The 16,965-nt window shown below is 36.9% G+C and overlaps 1 protein-coding gene across 50 annotated transcripts in view; it reads left to right on the top strand.

Moving 5' to 3' along the window:
• CLASP2 (cytoplasmic linker associated protein 2) overlaps positions 1–16,965 on the top strand; it is a 154,184-nt gene that overhangs the window by 49,290 nt on the left and 87,929 nt on the right. For 45 of the 50 annotated variants that reach the window (XM_074575323.1, XM_074575321.1, XM_074575315.1 and 42 more), the window contains one exon: positions 13,967–14,113. In XM_074575323.1, coding sequence (XP_074431424.1) covers positions 13,967–14,113 — 147 coding nt within the window. Of the gene's footprint in view, positions 1–12,753; positions 13,461–13,966; positions 14,114–16,965 lie in introns of those variants that run through there. The other 5 variants (XM_074575335.1, XM_074575334.1, XM_074575333.1 and 2 more) reach the window with 1 other exon arrangement.

Genomic DNA, 16,965 nt, shown 5'->3' with positions numbered 1-16,965 from the left:
CAAATTTAGGAATGTAATGGGAGGGCTGTGCTTTCAAAAGTGATTATATAGTTTCTAAAAACGTTAAGGAACATGGTCTTACAAAGATCACATATTTAGATTAAGGTGAATCTTTTATCTGAATTTGCAAAAAAATCAGTAGTAAGAATCCTGAGAAAGACCTTTTCTTAAGGCGTCCTGAAATGTATGTTTTTCACTTAGCTCTGATATGTTAGAGGCTGAAAGGGATTATCAGTGTGACCGGACCAGTGAAATTAAGGCTGGACTTAATACTTTAAAAAAATTTGGGCAATTCCGTGATGTTTGTATTTTTTTTTTTTCTTATCTGCAAGATGCAAGGGAAGTCATGGTCTTTGTAGAGCTAAACATGTAGTAAGCCCTTTCTTGCTGAGATTTTTTTTCTAGGAATGTTTTTCTTCATCTTTGTTTGCTTCCTGTGAAGTAACACAGTTCTCCATGGTGTAAACATGGATTGTGGTAACTTGCAGATGAAGCATGCAAGTTGTAGCACGTTAAGGAATAACTGTATTCCCTCGGCAAAGCCATAGGATTTTTGTGGTTCTGTAATGGTCGAGGTTTATAAAGTGAGGGTGGTTGTGAAGCTCTCTTCTGTATAATTTAATTCGTCATTAACAAAGGCACTAAGAACAAAGTACTGTTCAGGCAGTCAGCTGACATTCTGTGTAGGAGCTTTGAGCAGTAATGCCAGATACAATTAACAGTGTGTAGGATGATTATGTAGCTGTTGGTCTCTTAAAACTACTGCTTACCACATTTACAAGGAATTCAGTCTTCTGATGCTGTGTTATGAAACTGCTAGGGAAAACAAAACCTTAGTTACTATTAAGAAAACTCTTTGATTTTTTTTTTTTTTAATTTAAATGTAGGTTTTGCCATGGTCTTTTGTTTTGCAAATATCCTGTACATCCTCTTAATATGTGTAACATAGAAGAAACAGTGAGTTTTAAGGTTAGTGGTTCTGTAGCCTTTGAGAAATTACTTTTCTTGACAAAATGTCGCTTTGTTGTGGCCAGTGTATGTGTTTAACTTCTTATTTGTGAGACTATGCTGATCTTCTGGAAGGTGTTGTGCAGATACTTCAGAGAACAGAATTTTTTATTTATTTTATTTGGTTTGCTCACTTAATCAGCCTAGATATGTTACAGAATTGCACAGAGTAGGTTTGGAAATGCTGTATAGAGGTGGCAATTTCAACATTTTATCTTGAACACAGGGCACTGGCTTATTTTAACCTTTTGGAATTTTTTCAGTTTTCTTGAGCACAAGCAGAAATGTAAATAAAACCTGGTGCTTAACTGTTGAATCTTAATCTGATTTCTCAAGTGAAGATTAAAGGGAAGCGCCAGATTTTCTGTTTGCCCCCACGTTAACTGTCTCAAGCTCTCCACTCTTTTGTTGGAAGACTGTAGAGGAAGAAAATTAGTACTGTGTTTGTGGCCCAGGAGACAATCAGACTGTTCCTTCTTCTGTACTGAATGCGTGCCAGTGGGAAAGCATGCACCATCTCGGTCTTAAAGGCATTTCACATACTTGTGTGAATGTCGGTCTGCGTGTGACCAGCAAGTTGTGTTCTATGGCTGCCAAGGAAAACCAGTCAGGAACCGTTCCTTGCTCTGGATTTCTTGTTCCTTGGAGAGGATAATGCATTTCTGCCCTTATCCGTTGATAACCAGATTAGGGTGTTTAGGAGGTCGCTAACGGAATTGCAGCGCGGCACATCGTATTGTGCATTTTCTTCGGGGTTTGTAATAACAGTGGCTTCCATCAGTGCTTTCTCACCCTGTTGTCAATCTGTGCTATGCAACTTGGTTGTTTCGTAGGTAAGGGACTGTCTTGCTCCCAGCTGAACAAGGTAATTAGAATAAGGACAAAATTACGTGCCTAAAACTATGAGGGGCCATGAAGAGAAGATTAGACATAGGTTTTCTTAAGATGTACTAAACATATTGCAGTACCAGACATAAGGTATTTGAGGGCTATGTAAAAGCATATAATCAGCTTTGTAAGAGGACATATTTGGTGCCCACATTTGTTCTGCTAGTATACACTAAGTATGCTATTTTGAATCATATAATGAATGAGATGAGTCTACTTTATTTATTAGTGGATTTTTATTTAAATGACATACAATGCAATGATGTTTCATGACTTTAAACACCTGTCAGATTTCAGATGATAAACCGTATGTGACTGGTTCATGAATAGGAATTATCCTTCTATCTTACTACATATGCATATCGAATTATGGGTTTTGTCTTCTTTCAAAACACTTCATTAATGTATGCATGGTCCTAGAGCACAAGAACAATTATCTTCCATTCCCTGATGTTCTTCTAAGGGAAGGCTGTCTTTCTAAGTCTTTAATCTGATTAGTAGTTTCTGTAAAATGTGGGTGCTGTACAGCTTTTATATTTTACTTTTGAAAAAAAAAAAGAAGAAAAGATTGGACATGTTAAAGGTACAGAGGCTATAGTGATGTTTGAGACATTAGCTTGATTTTAAATAAATTAAATAAATATGATTGTAGTGCGTATGCGTTTCTGATGTGTATTTCTGATTTTCCATTCCTCTGGGAGGAGGTTTTTTAAACCAACAGAGTCCTCTGAGTGATGGTAATAAAGCAATTACTACAATGGCCTAGGAATTGGTCAGGATGTAACTGTGGTGCTTTGTACCATTCAGAGCTGTTTTCCTGGAAGAAAAAAAAAATTACAGATAGTAGCAGAAGTTTTTTTTTCCTGGGGGATAGAAATGCATGACTTGCTCCCTTTTCTGTTCTTCTTTGGGCCTGTTTTTTGTGTGTGTTTTTTTTTTTTTTTAACATGCTGACTGTGCCTGCACTGGCTCCTTTCCCTGTAATTGCTCCGCACCCCTCCTCTTCCGTTATTAGCAGTTGGTGGGCACATTGGTTTGGGAAATGGCTTTACTCACTGTCCCTGAGAGAGGAAGGGCAGATCCGCGAGTTGGAATTCGATTGCTGTTCTGAACCAAACCAGTGGAAAGCTTCTTTTCACGGTAAGGTCATATGCTACTCCCAGTGATTAACATAGATTCTGAGTAGTGTTTTGTCTATAAAGTGCACGTACTGTTGCTAATAGCAGTAAAAGAACAGTGGGACCAGTGAAACAACTGAGTGGGAGAGGGAGGGAATGTGTAAACAAGCCAAGGGCTATATGAAAAGACACAGTTTCTACTCAGAGAATGGATGAATACAACAAGGTTCAACACTGACATGAATAAAAAAAATAATTCAAGGAGGAAGTATGGAAGTCAGAGCATTTCTTACTTAAAAAACAAAGCTGCAGACATACAATAAACACACAGTTGTTATCTCAAAACCAGCATGGTTTCTGGAGTGATAACTGCACTTGATTTTTTTTTTTTTAAAATATTCTAGAATAGTAACTACAAGTAAGTTTTATCTTCCTGTTTCTAAATGACGTTTTGAAAGTGTCAAGGAATTTTTGGTGTTCAGTTCTGGGGAACTTGTGGATGGTGGTTGTTGTTTCATTAAATGTGAAACAGCAGTTCACTGAAAAAGTTTTCAGATATCTGGCATTCAAAAATGCTGGTTGTTTCTGGAGTCTCTTTCCATTTGTTTTTAAGAACAAGTTACATAAGGAAAAAAAAACCTTTGGTGTTTTAGTTGATATCCTGATTTGTTTTGAAACATATTTGATTATTCTAGACTATTGCTAATATTACGTTTTTTTTCTTTTTTTAAAAAAAGATGTGTTTTGAAATAGGCATTAGAATTGCCAACAGCCCAAGGGGAAAATTAAAGTCTAGTAAGCATTTTCTTTGACAGATGTTGCAAGACTCTTTCACGTGACTAGTTGGCTATTTGCTTTGCAGGGTTAATTTTCATCTTTGTTATCTATTAAATATGAGGAGTTTTTCCTTTATTTTTAGTAAAGTCTTACTATAGTAAATACTGACGAGCAAGGAAGAGATAACTGAATCACTTCAGGTGTCTGAAAATGCCTTCAGAAGCGAAGGTTCTGCCGTAGTGTTCACCTGAATCAGAAATTCCACTCTGTACATTGTATTTATAGACGTACCTTAGTTTTAAAGAATTGTTTTGGGGTTTGTGCATTCTTTCCTTTACCAGCTTCTTCATCAAAATATGCTTTTGTAGCGACAGCAGGAAAGAGCAGTGCTTAACTTGAAAGAGCCTTTTGAAAACCAACTATGGCTGTAGAGTCTTATAAGAAGTAACTATAATATGAAACTCAAAGGAGTTGCACAGCTATATAGAGCGTAGACAACGAGATTCTTATGGTTACTGGTTTAAAATTTCTCTGGTATAGCTTCGCCTGTGCTTAATTGATGTGAAAATTCTTCTTCGACTGAGAAACACTTAAAAGCCTCAAAATTATGGATGATTGGAGCCTTAGGAAAGGTGAGGAGAATGGCTGAAGATGTAGAGCAAAGTTCTTAACAGCCTGCAGAAGAAACTTGCTTTCTTCAAATTAGGCATTTCTGCTTTCATCAAATGTCAGGAGCCCCATGATGTTCCTTAGTTATCTAAACAATTACCATAGGTAGTTTTATATTTGCTGAAATATCCTTTTATTGTTAGGGATTGTTTTGTGTGTTGACCTGATAAATGTCCTTTGGTCAATCAACTTATGCAATATGAGGTTTGCTAGTGAACTTGAAGGTCAAGAGCATTTCTGTGTCGATTGTTTCTAAAATCTCTTTGCGGTGTTGAGTTGATCTTTGCAAGCTATTTAGAAACACTGAGGGAAGCAGGCAGTATGTATTATTTTGGGATTGGATGATGCTCTCACAAAAGAAGAGGAGAAACGGTAGCTACTAAAAATCGTAGCTATATACTGGAAATATTTGCTGTAACTCCTTAATTTCCACTCCTGAATATGTGCGTTAGGGAGCAGGTTGATTGGTGAGCTCAAAGACCATTAACAACCCCCTTTATTCTGTGCTGTTGTGTGCATGTTTTCATGTTCAGAGATGAATATTATTTTCTAATTCCTGAGCTATGGGGATTTAGAGTAAATTTAGAAAAATAAATCTCTCTACATGTTATCTGCTGTGTGTTCATATTAGTTACACTTTCTGCTTCTTCTATTTATGTTTTATTTGTGAATCAGCCTTGCTTGTTTACATTTTCAGCATACAAATTGAGTTTAACACACAGAAACTGGCCACACTGAAAAGGAATGCAAGCTTTCAATACTGAAAGAATTTCCCTGATGGCGGAAGTAAATCTGTCACTATCAGCTGCTAGTAGTAAATCACAATTTAAGCTCACTGTTGGTAAACCTTCATATTAATATTATAAGATATCTTTGCTATCACGTAAACAGGTGATAATATGTTAAAGGTGAATGAACATGGTCCTTAAGTCTGCCTCTCTTACCTTTGCTGTGATGTAATTGATAGTTTGAAAAATCAAATCAGTAAACTCTTCAAGTGTTTTTGTGTGAATCAGTTAAGTATCGGAAATGCCACAAATAGTTTATTCTTCAATGGATGTCAGCTGTTTGATTGACTTAGCTACAGATACTAAAATAATGGTTCTTTTTTCTCACGTTTCTTAAATACAATGATAATGCTCATCATACTATTGTAATTTATGGATAGTGTATTCTAAATATAATGTCTTTTCATATTAAATATATTGGTTTTAACATAGGTCATTAGATTCACTTAAGAAAATACCGGTGCTATCGAGAGTAGGCACTTGGTGCACAAGCAAAGGAAATTTATGAAGAAAGACATAAAATGACTTGTGGAGCCTAGGCAATGAAGACAGTAATGAAACTAGGCTTACTGAGCAAAGACTAGCTGTTGAGTTACAGAGTATTTTAAAGGTGAATAGCGGGGTTTATACTTCAAGAATATATGTGAAGTGGTAGCTCTTTTAGAGGGCAACTTAAGCAACAGAGTGAAGTGTTAGGCCAAAAATGAGGTGTGAATTCAGACAGGCTACAACAGTTAAGCAAACCATAACTTTTGATACAAATGATGAGTCTCTTCTGTGGTTTACAGATTTACCAGGCATCAAGTAAAAATTCTCTTCAGGCCTTTCATTTCTTTTTTGGATATTACTATTTTAAGTGAACTACCTAACTTAATTTTAATCACTGCCTAGATAGGGAGACTTTCCATAGGTGTACTCATAGTCATTTACCAGAGGTCTTGATTGCTTCAGAAGTTATTGCCCTTCTCAGCTTTACTTCTGACATTTCATAGAAGAGTAAAACACCTGTGCTGAGGTAGACATATTGTACTTTGTGATAAAACAGAGGAGTATTCCCATCAGTTTCTGTGTTACAGCTACTGAGACAACCTATGTGTTTAAATTGTCAGAAATCATTGGTCTTTAGTTTCCTCTGCAAATCGTGTCTGTGTCCTTTCTATACTTTTTTGCCTCTGTCCCCCCTCCCAAAAGACAGATAACTTGTTAACATTTCAGCACTGGGCATGGTGCAGCGTGGCCTAAAGCTCTAAGGTAGCAGAAGTGTTGAAGAATGGTAACAGCAAGTATTTACTTTTTTTAAACCTTGCTATTTAATCGTGAATACTATTTTAGATGTTGCATTGTCATGAATTCTAGAGGTACTGCCTATCTTTCTCTTTGCCCTTTGCTGATGAAATTGTGCTTTGGTTAGTAACAGGTTATAGACTATTAGGTGTTGATTCAGGAGGCTATTGAATGTGCCTGAGGAAAGCTGTAAATAAAGTGAAATTGATGATTTCTACAATACAGTAATATTGACTGCATCTCCAGTTTTCACTAAGTTGCTCTGGGTAGCATTTGGGAAATGCATAACAGGAGAGCCCAGAATTTAATACTGACTAAAGAATCATTTTTTTTAAAACAAATTTAATTTGACTGTGGAAATAATTTTACAGATGCTACAAAGGTAAAAAATAAGCAAGATTTGCAGAAACTGTTTTCAACTCTAATAGGAAAAAATGAGAAAACAGCTTTTACTTTGGTTTAAAGGACGTATTCCAGAACTAGAAACCGAGATGGAGCTTTGCTTGGGAGGGAGATTAGCTCAGTTACTTGTTTTGGCTTGTTGCAGCTTTCTTTGAAACCTGTATTTAAGTCGTGTCTTTCAGCCAGACAATAGTGAGATGAACTATAAGACTAGCTTTTCTTTGGGGTCAGGAAAATACTACCAGAACATGTTAATTTTTTTCTGAATTAAATCTTTTCTGAACATATCCCTTCATGAAACTATTGAGGGAAATGGATAAATTATTAGCATCATTAGAATAGGTGCCACTGCCACTCCCAAATATTTCTTTTCTAAATGTCTCTATCAGGTCTGGTCTGCTTTTTCCAGTTTTCCCTTCTCTTTTGCCCCATTCCTTTAGATTCTTGTTTAAAAAAAACCACCACCAACAAAACAAACAAAAAAAGCACATCTGGCATGTGCCTCTTTCGGTATGCTGTAGCTGATCAGTGGATGTAGGAGAGCTGTACTCTGCTCTTGTTGGAAAGTTAGGGGAACATTATCAGAATTTGAGATTGGATCAACAGCATAAATTTAACTGATAAATATTTGCCTCATTCCTGTTACTACTGACTGGTGCTCCCCATGCTTGCTGCCTTTTTTATATTTTTTTAAAAGACACAGTAGTCCACCGGACTTGCCTGAAAAACTAGCATGTGAAGGAGTATGTTTGGCTTCACAGTTGGCTTTAGTACACTGGGGGTTTTTTTTGAACCAAGTTGTATTATTTAGCTACTTTTGTCATTATTATCATTCCTCCCACCCCAATTAGTGAGATTATAGTGGAAAAAGGAGTCTTTCTTGGTAAGAGTTTGAAATTTTGCTGATGAGCATCAGAATATGTTGCACAGAACACGAGAACTCTTCGTCAGCACTGAGTCATAGGTACAGTTGTCTCCTTCAGGAACGCAAAGAGAAACAGAGGAGGTACCATGAAGTAAAGTCAAATCCATCAGTAAGTGACATCATGTTATTTTTGTCACTACACACTGCTGCATTATGAAGAACCATGCTCCAGCATTGTGGGAAGCAGATTTTTTGGTTTTGAATGAGAATTTGTGTCCTAATGGTTCAAGATCCTTCTACCTGCCGTGGTACAGGGAGAATGCCCGGGAATTATGCCTGTATGGTAAGATCTGAAGCATCCTGGGTGCAATTCAGCTGCCCGGACATAGGCATCTTGTGCCACTTGAGGTGCCTTGCAGTATCCACGCTTGCCACAGGGAGCAAACAAGGCTGAATGAGACCCGCAAGAGATCTGTGCCCTCCTGGAATGTCAGCTGGCAGCCGGACAGGATACCCAGGACTATCTAAACTAGTTTTAGATGACTGTGCTTAGGCAAATGAATCCTGTCCTTTGTGTCAGGACAAACAGATTCGGGCTGTATGGAATGCCTGATGTATAAGGGATAAAGTGCTCGCTAAATGATGTGGGGCATTGGCTTGAAGTATGGATTAGAAGGATCAGCTAACCTGATGCATCTGTAGTGCTTGCGGCTTCATTTTCATGCTTGGCAGAAATTGTTGTAGGCTGCACCAGTTCATCTGGAATTGAGCTAACGATCCAGTCCCAGATGTTCCAAGTAATTGATGCAGTCAATGTTTGTAAATCACTGAAGGGAGAGACTGGCAGTCGTTGCCTTGGTAGGCGCAGGATGTGGGATTGACTTGGGAAGTGTAAGGAGTTCAACTACTTGTCATTGTTTTGCTTGGGCAGGATTTTGCAATCATGTCATTATAAACAGTTTGTGGTGTGGAAGAGGAACTGTTAGCAGTAGTTCAAAAACATTTACTGTCTGTTAGCAATACTTAAAGGAAGACAGATATAGGAAGGGCATGTTTTTAACAAAAACTTTAAAAGCAGTGTTATTAAATATACTATATTCTTTAGTTTGACTATTGTCAATCTACTGTGAAGTGTTTACAACCCTAGTAGTGTCAGATGTGTAAGACCTCAGTACCGATACATTATTGAGATTTGCCTTTTTGGCCAGCTTTAGTTTGGTGTTACTGCATGGGATCCTTCCCCCCCCGCCCCGGTGGTGTTACTTGGCGATCTGCTTGAAGATCAGGTAACTTCAGATTGTCTGCTTCTCAGTAGCACGAGTAGAATATAGAACTTCTATTTCTACAGCTGCATAGATGATACTGTATTTCTTTCTTCTGTTACTGACTGGAACTTAGAAAATGTTAGATATTACATGTCTCAATTCTACGAATCTTGAGACAAGCTACGGTAAAGGCTTGATTTGCAGTAACAATAAATATATCTTAATTTCATTTTCTTTAAAAAATAAAATATTTTTCTCTCTAAATATGAAATGTTTTAGAGTCTCCTTTGTTCCTGGATACATCTGTAATTACCCTTATTGCTCTATAGCCAAATCACAGTAAATAGGTTGTTTAGAAGTTTTTGTCATTGGGAGTGCTAGAATGTTCTTTGGGTATCAAGTTTGATTGTAAGTGCTTATCCTTTGATATCTCTGAATACTTTAAAAAATAGACACTACATATTTCTAATCTGTCCTCCAAGAGTAAGGCTACAAGACACAAAGATACTACATATATTTTATTTATTTCTAGTACAAATTGCATACTTTGTTTCTTAAGAATTTTAGTATTTAAACCTTTGTGATGGGTCAGAGTTTTGATGTGTGTTTTGAATTGAACAGCTGTGTCTGGATTTAATATTAGAATAACTTTGGTAAACCCCAAGTTTTGAAAGTGTGGTAAACCCTAGGGTCTGATATGTCATGCAGGTTGGTTTGTGGTGGGTTTTTTACTAGAAACATTCCTTTGACTCCTCTGAAACGTTTTGTAGAAATACACAGCAGTTCTTTGATAGCAATTCACTTGCTGCATAGTACCTGCAGAACACTTCTCTCCGGTACAGATCTCTTTTCCGCTATTAGAAGAAGAAATTTCTAATGCTTGGGAGTCGAATCTTGTGTTTCTAGCTTTCTGAATCTAAGAACAACATTTTCTTGATATTTTTGCTCCCTTTAAGTTGTTCATCTGGAAGAGAACTTGTTCAGGAGTGAGAACATTTGCTGCTCATCAGGTTTCTTCAGGAGCTTTTGGCAGTACTACATTCTAAGCTCTTCTCTGCGCGGCGTGCTTACCTCCAAAACTCTTCTTGCCCATTGTGATTTAAAATTAAGATACAGAGTGCAAGAACCGTCTTGTGAGGTTTGACTGAAGTTCAGCTTCTTTCATTAATTGTGTTTTTCATTTAAGATGGTCTGTACGTTGCTAGCAATTCATACAGCTTTTTATTCCTGCTTTTAGCAGCTTAGAACTTTATTGTAAAATGCTGTTTGGATAGTGCATTCTCAGCTGCCCAGTGTATTTGTATTTGATATACTGGAAGTGTTTGGCCTTTAGAATTAGCTAGAATGAAGGCTACCTAGCCATTCTAGAATGAAAAAGTGTTTGCATCCTTCAGGTAGATTTGTTTTGAAATATCAATTCTACTTAGGCTTTTATGACTTCTGTTGTAGAAATTAATTTTGTTTGCAGACTGTATGAAACTAGCATTACATTTGCAGCTTGACACTGACAGTACAACCGTCGTCACACTCTGCACGTTGGCAGTCAGGAGGCTCCAGCCCTGGTCCATTGGCTAAAGGAAGGCACGTAGTAAACAAGTTTGTCTCAGCTGGGTTGAGCAAAACCTGCACCTTGATTATACCCTGTGGAGTAACAGTTATACCTTGAGCTGGGGTTCTGTACGCTGAAATATATGGAAATGCTTTTATAAGAGCTACAAACAAGCATCTTGTTGCACATGAGTAAGAGCACATGGAAAGCAGATGGTACTGGAAGCTAATATAATGCTTTTGTTTCATTAACTGCTATGAATACAGACTTCAGGTTTCAGATCTTCACAAATACTGTTAAGCATCTTTCTGAAAATGGAATGTCCCTAAAGATCAATTGGGGTTATGTTGTTAGTAGAGCCTAGGGAAATAAAAGCGTAAAGGCCCAAAAGGGTGGAGAAAACCTCTGGTTTCTGTAAAAAAAAAAGGTACAGAATTTTCCTGCTCATGTTTATTTCAACATAAACAAAAACACACACAACAAAAGAAACTCAGGTGTGTTATTGCTTCACGCTTAAAAAAAGATCCTTTTCACCTCTTAATTTTATACGTTTAAGGTACTGTGCTATAATTTTGGAATGCTTAATGAATGTACTGTAGTTTTTGACTTATTTTAAACATAGATACTGAAAAGTTTAGTTAAGAACACCCAGGTATCAGTGGTTAAGATCAGTTCTGTGTTTCTCAAAAATACTTAGACATTTTAAAAAAATATTTTAAAAGCTATGTTTTATGAGGACTAAGAAACTATAAAGCTACTTCATAGTATAGGGTTTTTTTTAATCCAGTGTTAACAATGTTTTATATGTATGAAAAAATTCTTTTTACTAGCCAAAGTAATTTCACAGTATTGTAAAGTTCATTGTTTAACTTATTGTCCTATAATTTACACAATATGTCAGTAGCTGGGAATATTTAGTTTTGAATTTTTCTGAAATTCTCTTTCTGGGTTTTGTGGTCGAGCAGTAACTTCTACAGTTCTCCATTTTCAATACTCCATAATGAATTGCTTGGTAAGAATAAAATTAATTTATCTGAGCCATTGGTTCCCAAAGTATGCTGCTGTTTGATGTTGTCTAGGGTTTTTCTTGATTTAGGAGGTTTGGCAGAAATGAGCAAAATGCTTAGTTACTATTTTTAAAACTGTACAGCAAATAACTTCATTTTTTTTCAAAGGCTGCTTGTGCAATATTTGCATATCAATGCTGCATTGTAGTGCTGTTGGACAGTAACTTGAAAGCCCAGCCTTTTTCATTACTAAACCTAAAAAACCCAATTTTTATTTGAAAAGCATGCATTCGCTTTTAATCGGTTTTCATGACGGCATGTTCACGTGTCAGTGTTGATCTCTTCATGCTGCTTAAAAACCTACACGGTATTTCTTAATGCTATTTTAAAATTACCTGTAATGATGCGGATATCCTAGATATTAACCATCACCATTTACACTTATATTACACCGTTCAGTTCACTGCAGTTAACCTGGCGTTTGGATTAGTGGTTTTCCCTGTTCAGAAAAAAAAAAAGTAAAAATCTTGATGTCTGGTTCTATTTAAGAGACCAAGAGTAAGAGCAAGCAGGAATCAAAATGTATCCTGCCTCCGCCCGTGTGCGGAGAGGGAGTGCTGTTTCCATGGCAACACACGGGCTAGTGCTTGGGGGGGGCGAGGGGGGGAAAGGCTGATGCTTTTTTCCGCAATTCAGGGAGTTTACACAGCCAAACACAATTATTCTTAGCGAGATGCTCTTAAAAGTCAGCGTGTGTAGGAGAGAAGGAAATAATGTGAGTGGAAATTGTCGATATCCATCCAGATGCTTCTTGTGGTGGTTTGTTTCTTCTTTAATCACGAAGATTTGTTAGTGCAACACACAGCTTTCCGCTAATGCTAGAAAAATGTACTAACTATAGCAGCAGTCATCTCGGGCATGTTAAATGTGGAGTATTTCTAGTGTTTGGTGCTGCAGATGCTGTCGGACAAAACCTTGCTTTACCCTTTTAATGAAAGCTACCTTCCTTTGGGAGGCTATGTTATTAAATATAGTTGACATTTCACTTGGAGCAAGTTCTGAATAAGCAAAGGGTAAATAGTCACCACTCCAGAGATACCAAAGCTTTGCAATTAATTTTATTTATTTTTTTAGAAATGGCAGGTTTTAGAGTAGGTAGTATGCTAAACTGGGCTTCCATTACTGTAGTGCAGCTGTCTCTCAGCCTCGCCCATTTTATTTATTATAGGAACCGTAGGCTGATATGTCTTCCATGCTCAAGCTTATAGATAAATCCTTCTTCCCAACCCTAAGTGGATTCAGAAACCGTTACGTTCTTCTGTTGAAATATGTTTGGGTTCTTTTGGAAGGCTGACTATTTTGTATTGAGACTATTTTATTGAGTCACTAGAGATTAATTTCTTTCTTGATTAAAAAATATATAAACCTGAAATTATGGGAAAGAGGAATGTAAACTCCGGAGTATTGTCTGCCTGCCTTAATTATTTTTTTATTTTTTTTAAAATAGAAGATTGGAATAGTGGCAAATACAGTGTGTGGGAATGAATTTATTTGCATGGAGAATTTTCACCTTTTCCTCTGGCTGTGGCTCGCAGAAGATGATGTCACCTTGCAGCTCATTGGTTGTGCGGCACCTAGTGCGGGGAAGGGAGAGAAAGATGCCGGCACAAATCTCAGTGGTGGATCTAGGGTGTTTGCGAGCAGTTTTTGATAGAATCTTTGATTAGTATTGAGAATTTACCGCATGTGGCCATGTGAGGTGCTGGGTCCGTCCTAGGGTGAGGGGATTGAAGACCTATCAGAGGAATGAGGCGGCTGATCTGCAAGAGGATCTGTGATTGTAAGTTGAAAAATCTGGGTGGAAGGAAAGAGACAGGGAGTGCTGGTTAGACACATTGTGGGAGGATGTGTAGCAGAAAATGCATGCATGAGTAAAAGAGGAAAAGGGAGAAGCATTTGTCTTTGGTAGACTGGAATGATAAAAATCATATTAAGGGCTTTCCTTTTGGGGAAAATATTCGGAAATGGGCAAAAATATTCAATCTCTGCAAAGATATTTTCCCTTTGTGGGAATGAACGTGTAGGATTCATTTTTATGTTCAGCTTTACAGTGGTTAATTATGAAGGCAAAATCATATTTTATTAGAATTTAACATGTAGAAAATGCTGTTTATTTCTCATTGTCATTTTATTCCTAGGTTAGAGACAGAGGACACAGTGATAAATACTTGTTATTATTTACACATTTTGTGAATTTCTGTGAAATGTGAAGCAGAATAGTTGATTAGGAAATAAATATACATCCATTCTAATAGTTATATTTTTGTTTAACGTATCATTTTCTAGACAAAAGCTTTGATGATGAAGAGTCGGTGGATGGAAATAGGCCATCATCAGCTGCTTCAGCTTTCAAGGTTCCGGCACCTAAAAAGCCAGGAAATCCTTCTAACAGTGCAAGAAAGCCAGGATCAGCCGGTGGGCCTAAGGTTGGAGGTAATGTAAAGCTACTCGCATTCTAATCGGTGTTCCCAGAAACCTTGCCAGAGCAGGCACAAAACAGAACTTTGGAAGGTGATGTTTAATTCATGACTGCAGTATTTTTGCAGAGCTGAAAACAGTAAGGGACCCTGTTTTACGTAATTATTCATATGTAAAGGTGTGTGCATGTCTGTCTGGTTTTGTGAATGTACATTTAGCTTATAAAGGCCTCTCATGTTATAAATAAAAATAACATCTGGAGATAGCATTTGTGTTGGTAAAATAAATATATGCATGCCTCTGACGGAATCCTCACATCGCTTACTGTATATATAATTATACTGTGAAATTCTGTAGTAGGTCTGTGTAGATGAAATTTTTACTATAGGTCTGCACTGTTTCACATGGCTGGAAAGGACTAGCCATCAACCACATACCTCAATAGAGGTGTATATTACACCTGAATGACTTTTACTATTATTCCTTAAACTCTCAGAGTATTGTGAAATTGGTTATGAAAGATAAAAAATGAGGGCCAAAACCCTTGCTGGGATTTTTATTTTTTTTCTTTTTGCATGGTAGACTTCAAAGCATTATAATGATGATGCTTACTAATTATAATCTTTGAACGTGGAAATCCGCATTTTTTTAGGGCGGGGGTATGCCAACAAAAGCAACTGTTTACTGCTAGAGAAGTGACATCTTTTTTTGGTGGCTCATGCACACATTCAGAAAAATATATAATCAGGTAGAAACATACCTTGCTTCAGGTATGGCTTTTTTATGAATAATTGATTCTTTCGGTAGGGGATTTTTCTAAAAGTAATTAATTTTTTCATGTTCCTATTCATGTGATATTCCCATATATGAACTGCAAAGATAAAATTTGAAAGAAGATACACATGCCAAACAAGCTGCCTTATGTATTTTCATATTAATAAGATGTAGCTAATGTTTTGATGATTTATTGTTTTTCTAAGGTGATCTTCAGAATTCCTAATAAATTGAAAAGATTCCCATAGGGCAGGATCAACACCGTCATAATATAACTCAAAATTGATAGCAGTATCAATCAGAAAGTACCACCCAAAAGGCTTCCTAAAGGAAGTTATCTCTTGAAGTTAACTCTTGATATTTATTATTATTACACAAATAGGTGATAAATACTATCATCTCCTTTAACCCGAAGCATGGTGGTTTTTGCATGCAAGACTAACATATATAGTACCGGAACTGAATGCTCAGGCTTCCTGCTTCTTTCAATATGTGCTTCTTTGAATAATAGTTTATTAAATATCAATGTTTTAAACATAAAATTGTTTTTACATGTAGACTTTCACTTTACATGCTGTGCAGTAAAAACATGGAGATAGGAGGGTGGGGGAAAGCAAATAAGAACAGAATAACCACTCCACTGATTTTTTTCAGTTTATCTAAAAAGTCGGGAGTAAAGGAGATTAAAAAAACAAAAATTATTACATTGTTTTTCCTCCTCTTCCTATATTGCCGAACTTCAAAAAAAAAAAATATGAAAAAATACAGGGAATAAGGACAAAATTTAAGCATGCCAAAACTTTGGCCATTCCTTGCGTTACACAGTCTCCTTTCATCTCTGGAAAATACTGAGGAGTGTTCACATGTGCATCTGTCTGTAGTCGAAATTTTGAAAATTTAGGATTAAATGTTTGGCTGGCCTTTATAATTATGATTAAATTGTTCTTTGAATGCTTGTCTGTGTGTGCATCTATGGTGTAGTTGTGCAGACTGCTCAGGTGCTTGACCATGGAGAATATTTTTGCCTTAATATTTTGTAGGAAAGATGTTATGCCTTGTATTCTTCACCAAATGGGTAGAAGGTGGAAATTTGTCTTCCAGTCTTCAGTTGTTCTCAATTACCTCTGCTTTTTACTCTTGATGTCTACCAGAGAAAAACTTTTACAGGTCTATTAATCTGCTTGTGCATAGTTTTCTTTCATTGCATATAACTATATGCTTCCTAGTTTAATTCTTCTTTGGTGTTTTTTCCCCTTCAGGTTTTCCTTGAGTTGACCCTCAATCTTCTCTTTTTAGCATTTTCCATATGCGGCCATTGATCAGCAAGGCTACCATTGCTGATTTCATTTTTAGCAGCTAGTATTTGTCTTGATTTTACGCCTGCTGCGCGTTATTTATATCTTTCAATGTTTTTCTCCATCTCCGTCCTTTTTTTTTCGAGGTTACCAGTGTTTAAACTAGTTCTAGCTAGTAGCAAGCTTGCTACCAGTGTTTAAACTAGTTCTAGCTAGTAGCAAGCTTGCTAGCAGGTAGAAATCTTAAATGTCTGTGCTATCTAAGACAGCCTTACCCTTCTGCATACTATTTACAAATCCTGCATCTACTAGCCCGATAAAGAACACTTGTGTAGATGCCAAATGTATTTCTTAAGCAAGTCAATCAAGTCTTGGTTTCTTCCAGAAGTGAGGAGTTTCCCATAATGTTATTCATGTGAACAATGATATGAGGGCAGGCAAGAGGTCTATATACTCCACTGTCCCATCTGACAGTAGTCAGAAATGGCTACTAGAGAAATGTACATGAACAGGGAAAGTGTCTAGAAGCACACGGTCTTCACAGGACAAAATGTTGGGTTTAGAGAGCTCTACTCCTCAGAGAACTATGGTCTTTGAAGCGTCCAGTTAGGGCATCCTATTCTGCTTATCTTGAGACCTCATGGATCTTTATGGCTGCAAACAAATCTTGATGCTCTTTTGCATCCACTTTCTGTAGGGTCTGCTTTGCAGGTGCCTAAAGGACACCTGAGATTTTTCTCCAGCCTCAGAATTGCCATCTTGATGGAACAAATCTATGGTTATGGAAATTGTCTGCTC

The sequence above is a fragment of the Larus michahellis genome, chromosome 2 (assembly GCF_964199755.1).
Source record: "Larus michahellis chromosome 2, bLarMic1.1, whole genome shotgun sequence".
Taxonomy (NCBI): domain Eukaryota; kingdom Metazoa; phylum Chordata; class Aves; order Charadriiformes; family Laridae; genus Larus; species Larus michahellis.
This window is presented reverse-complemented; position numbering and strand designations above follow the sequence as displayed.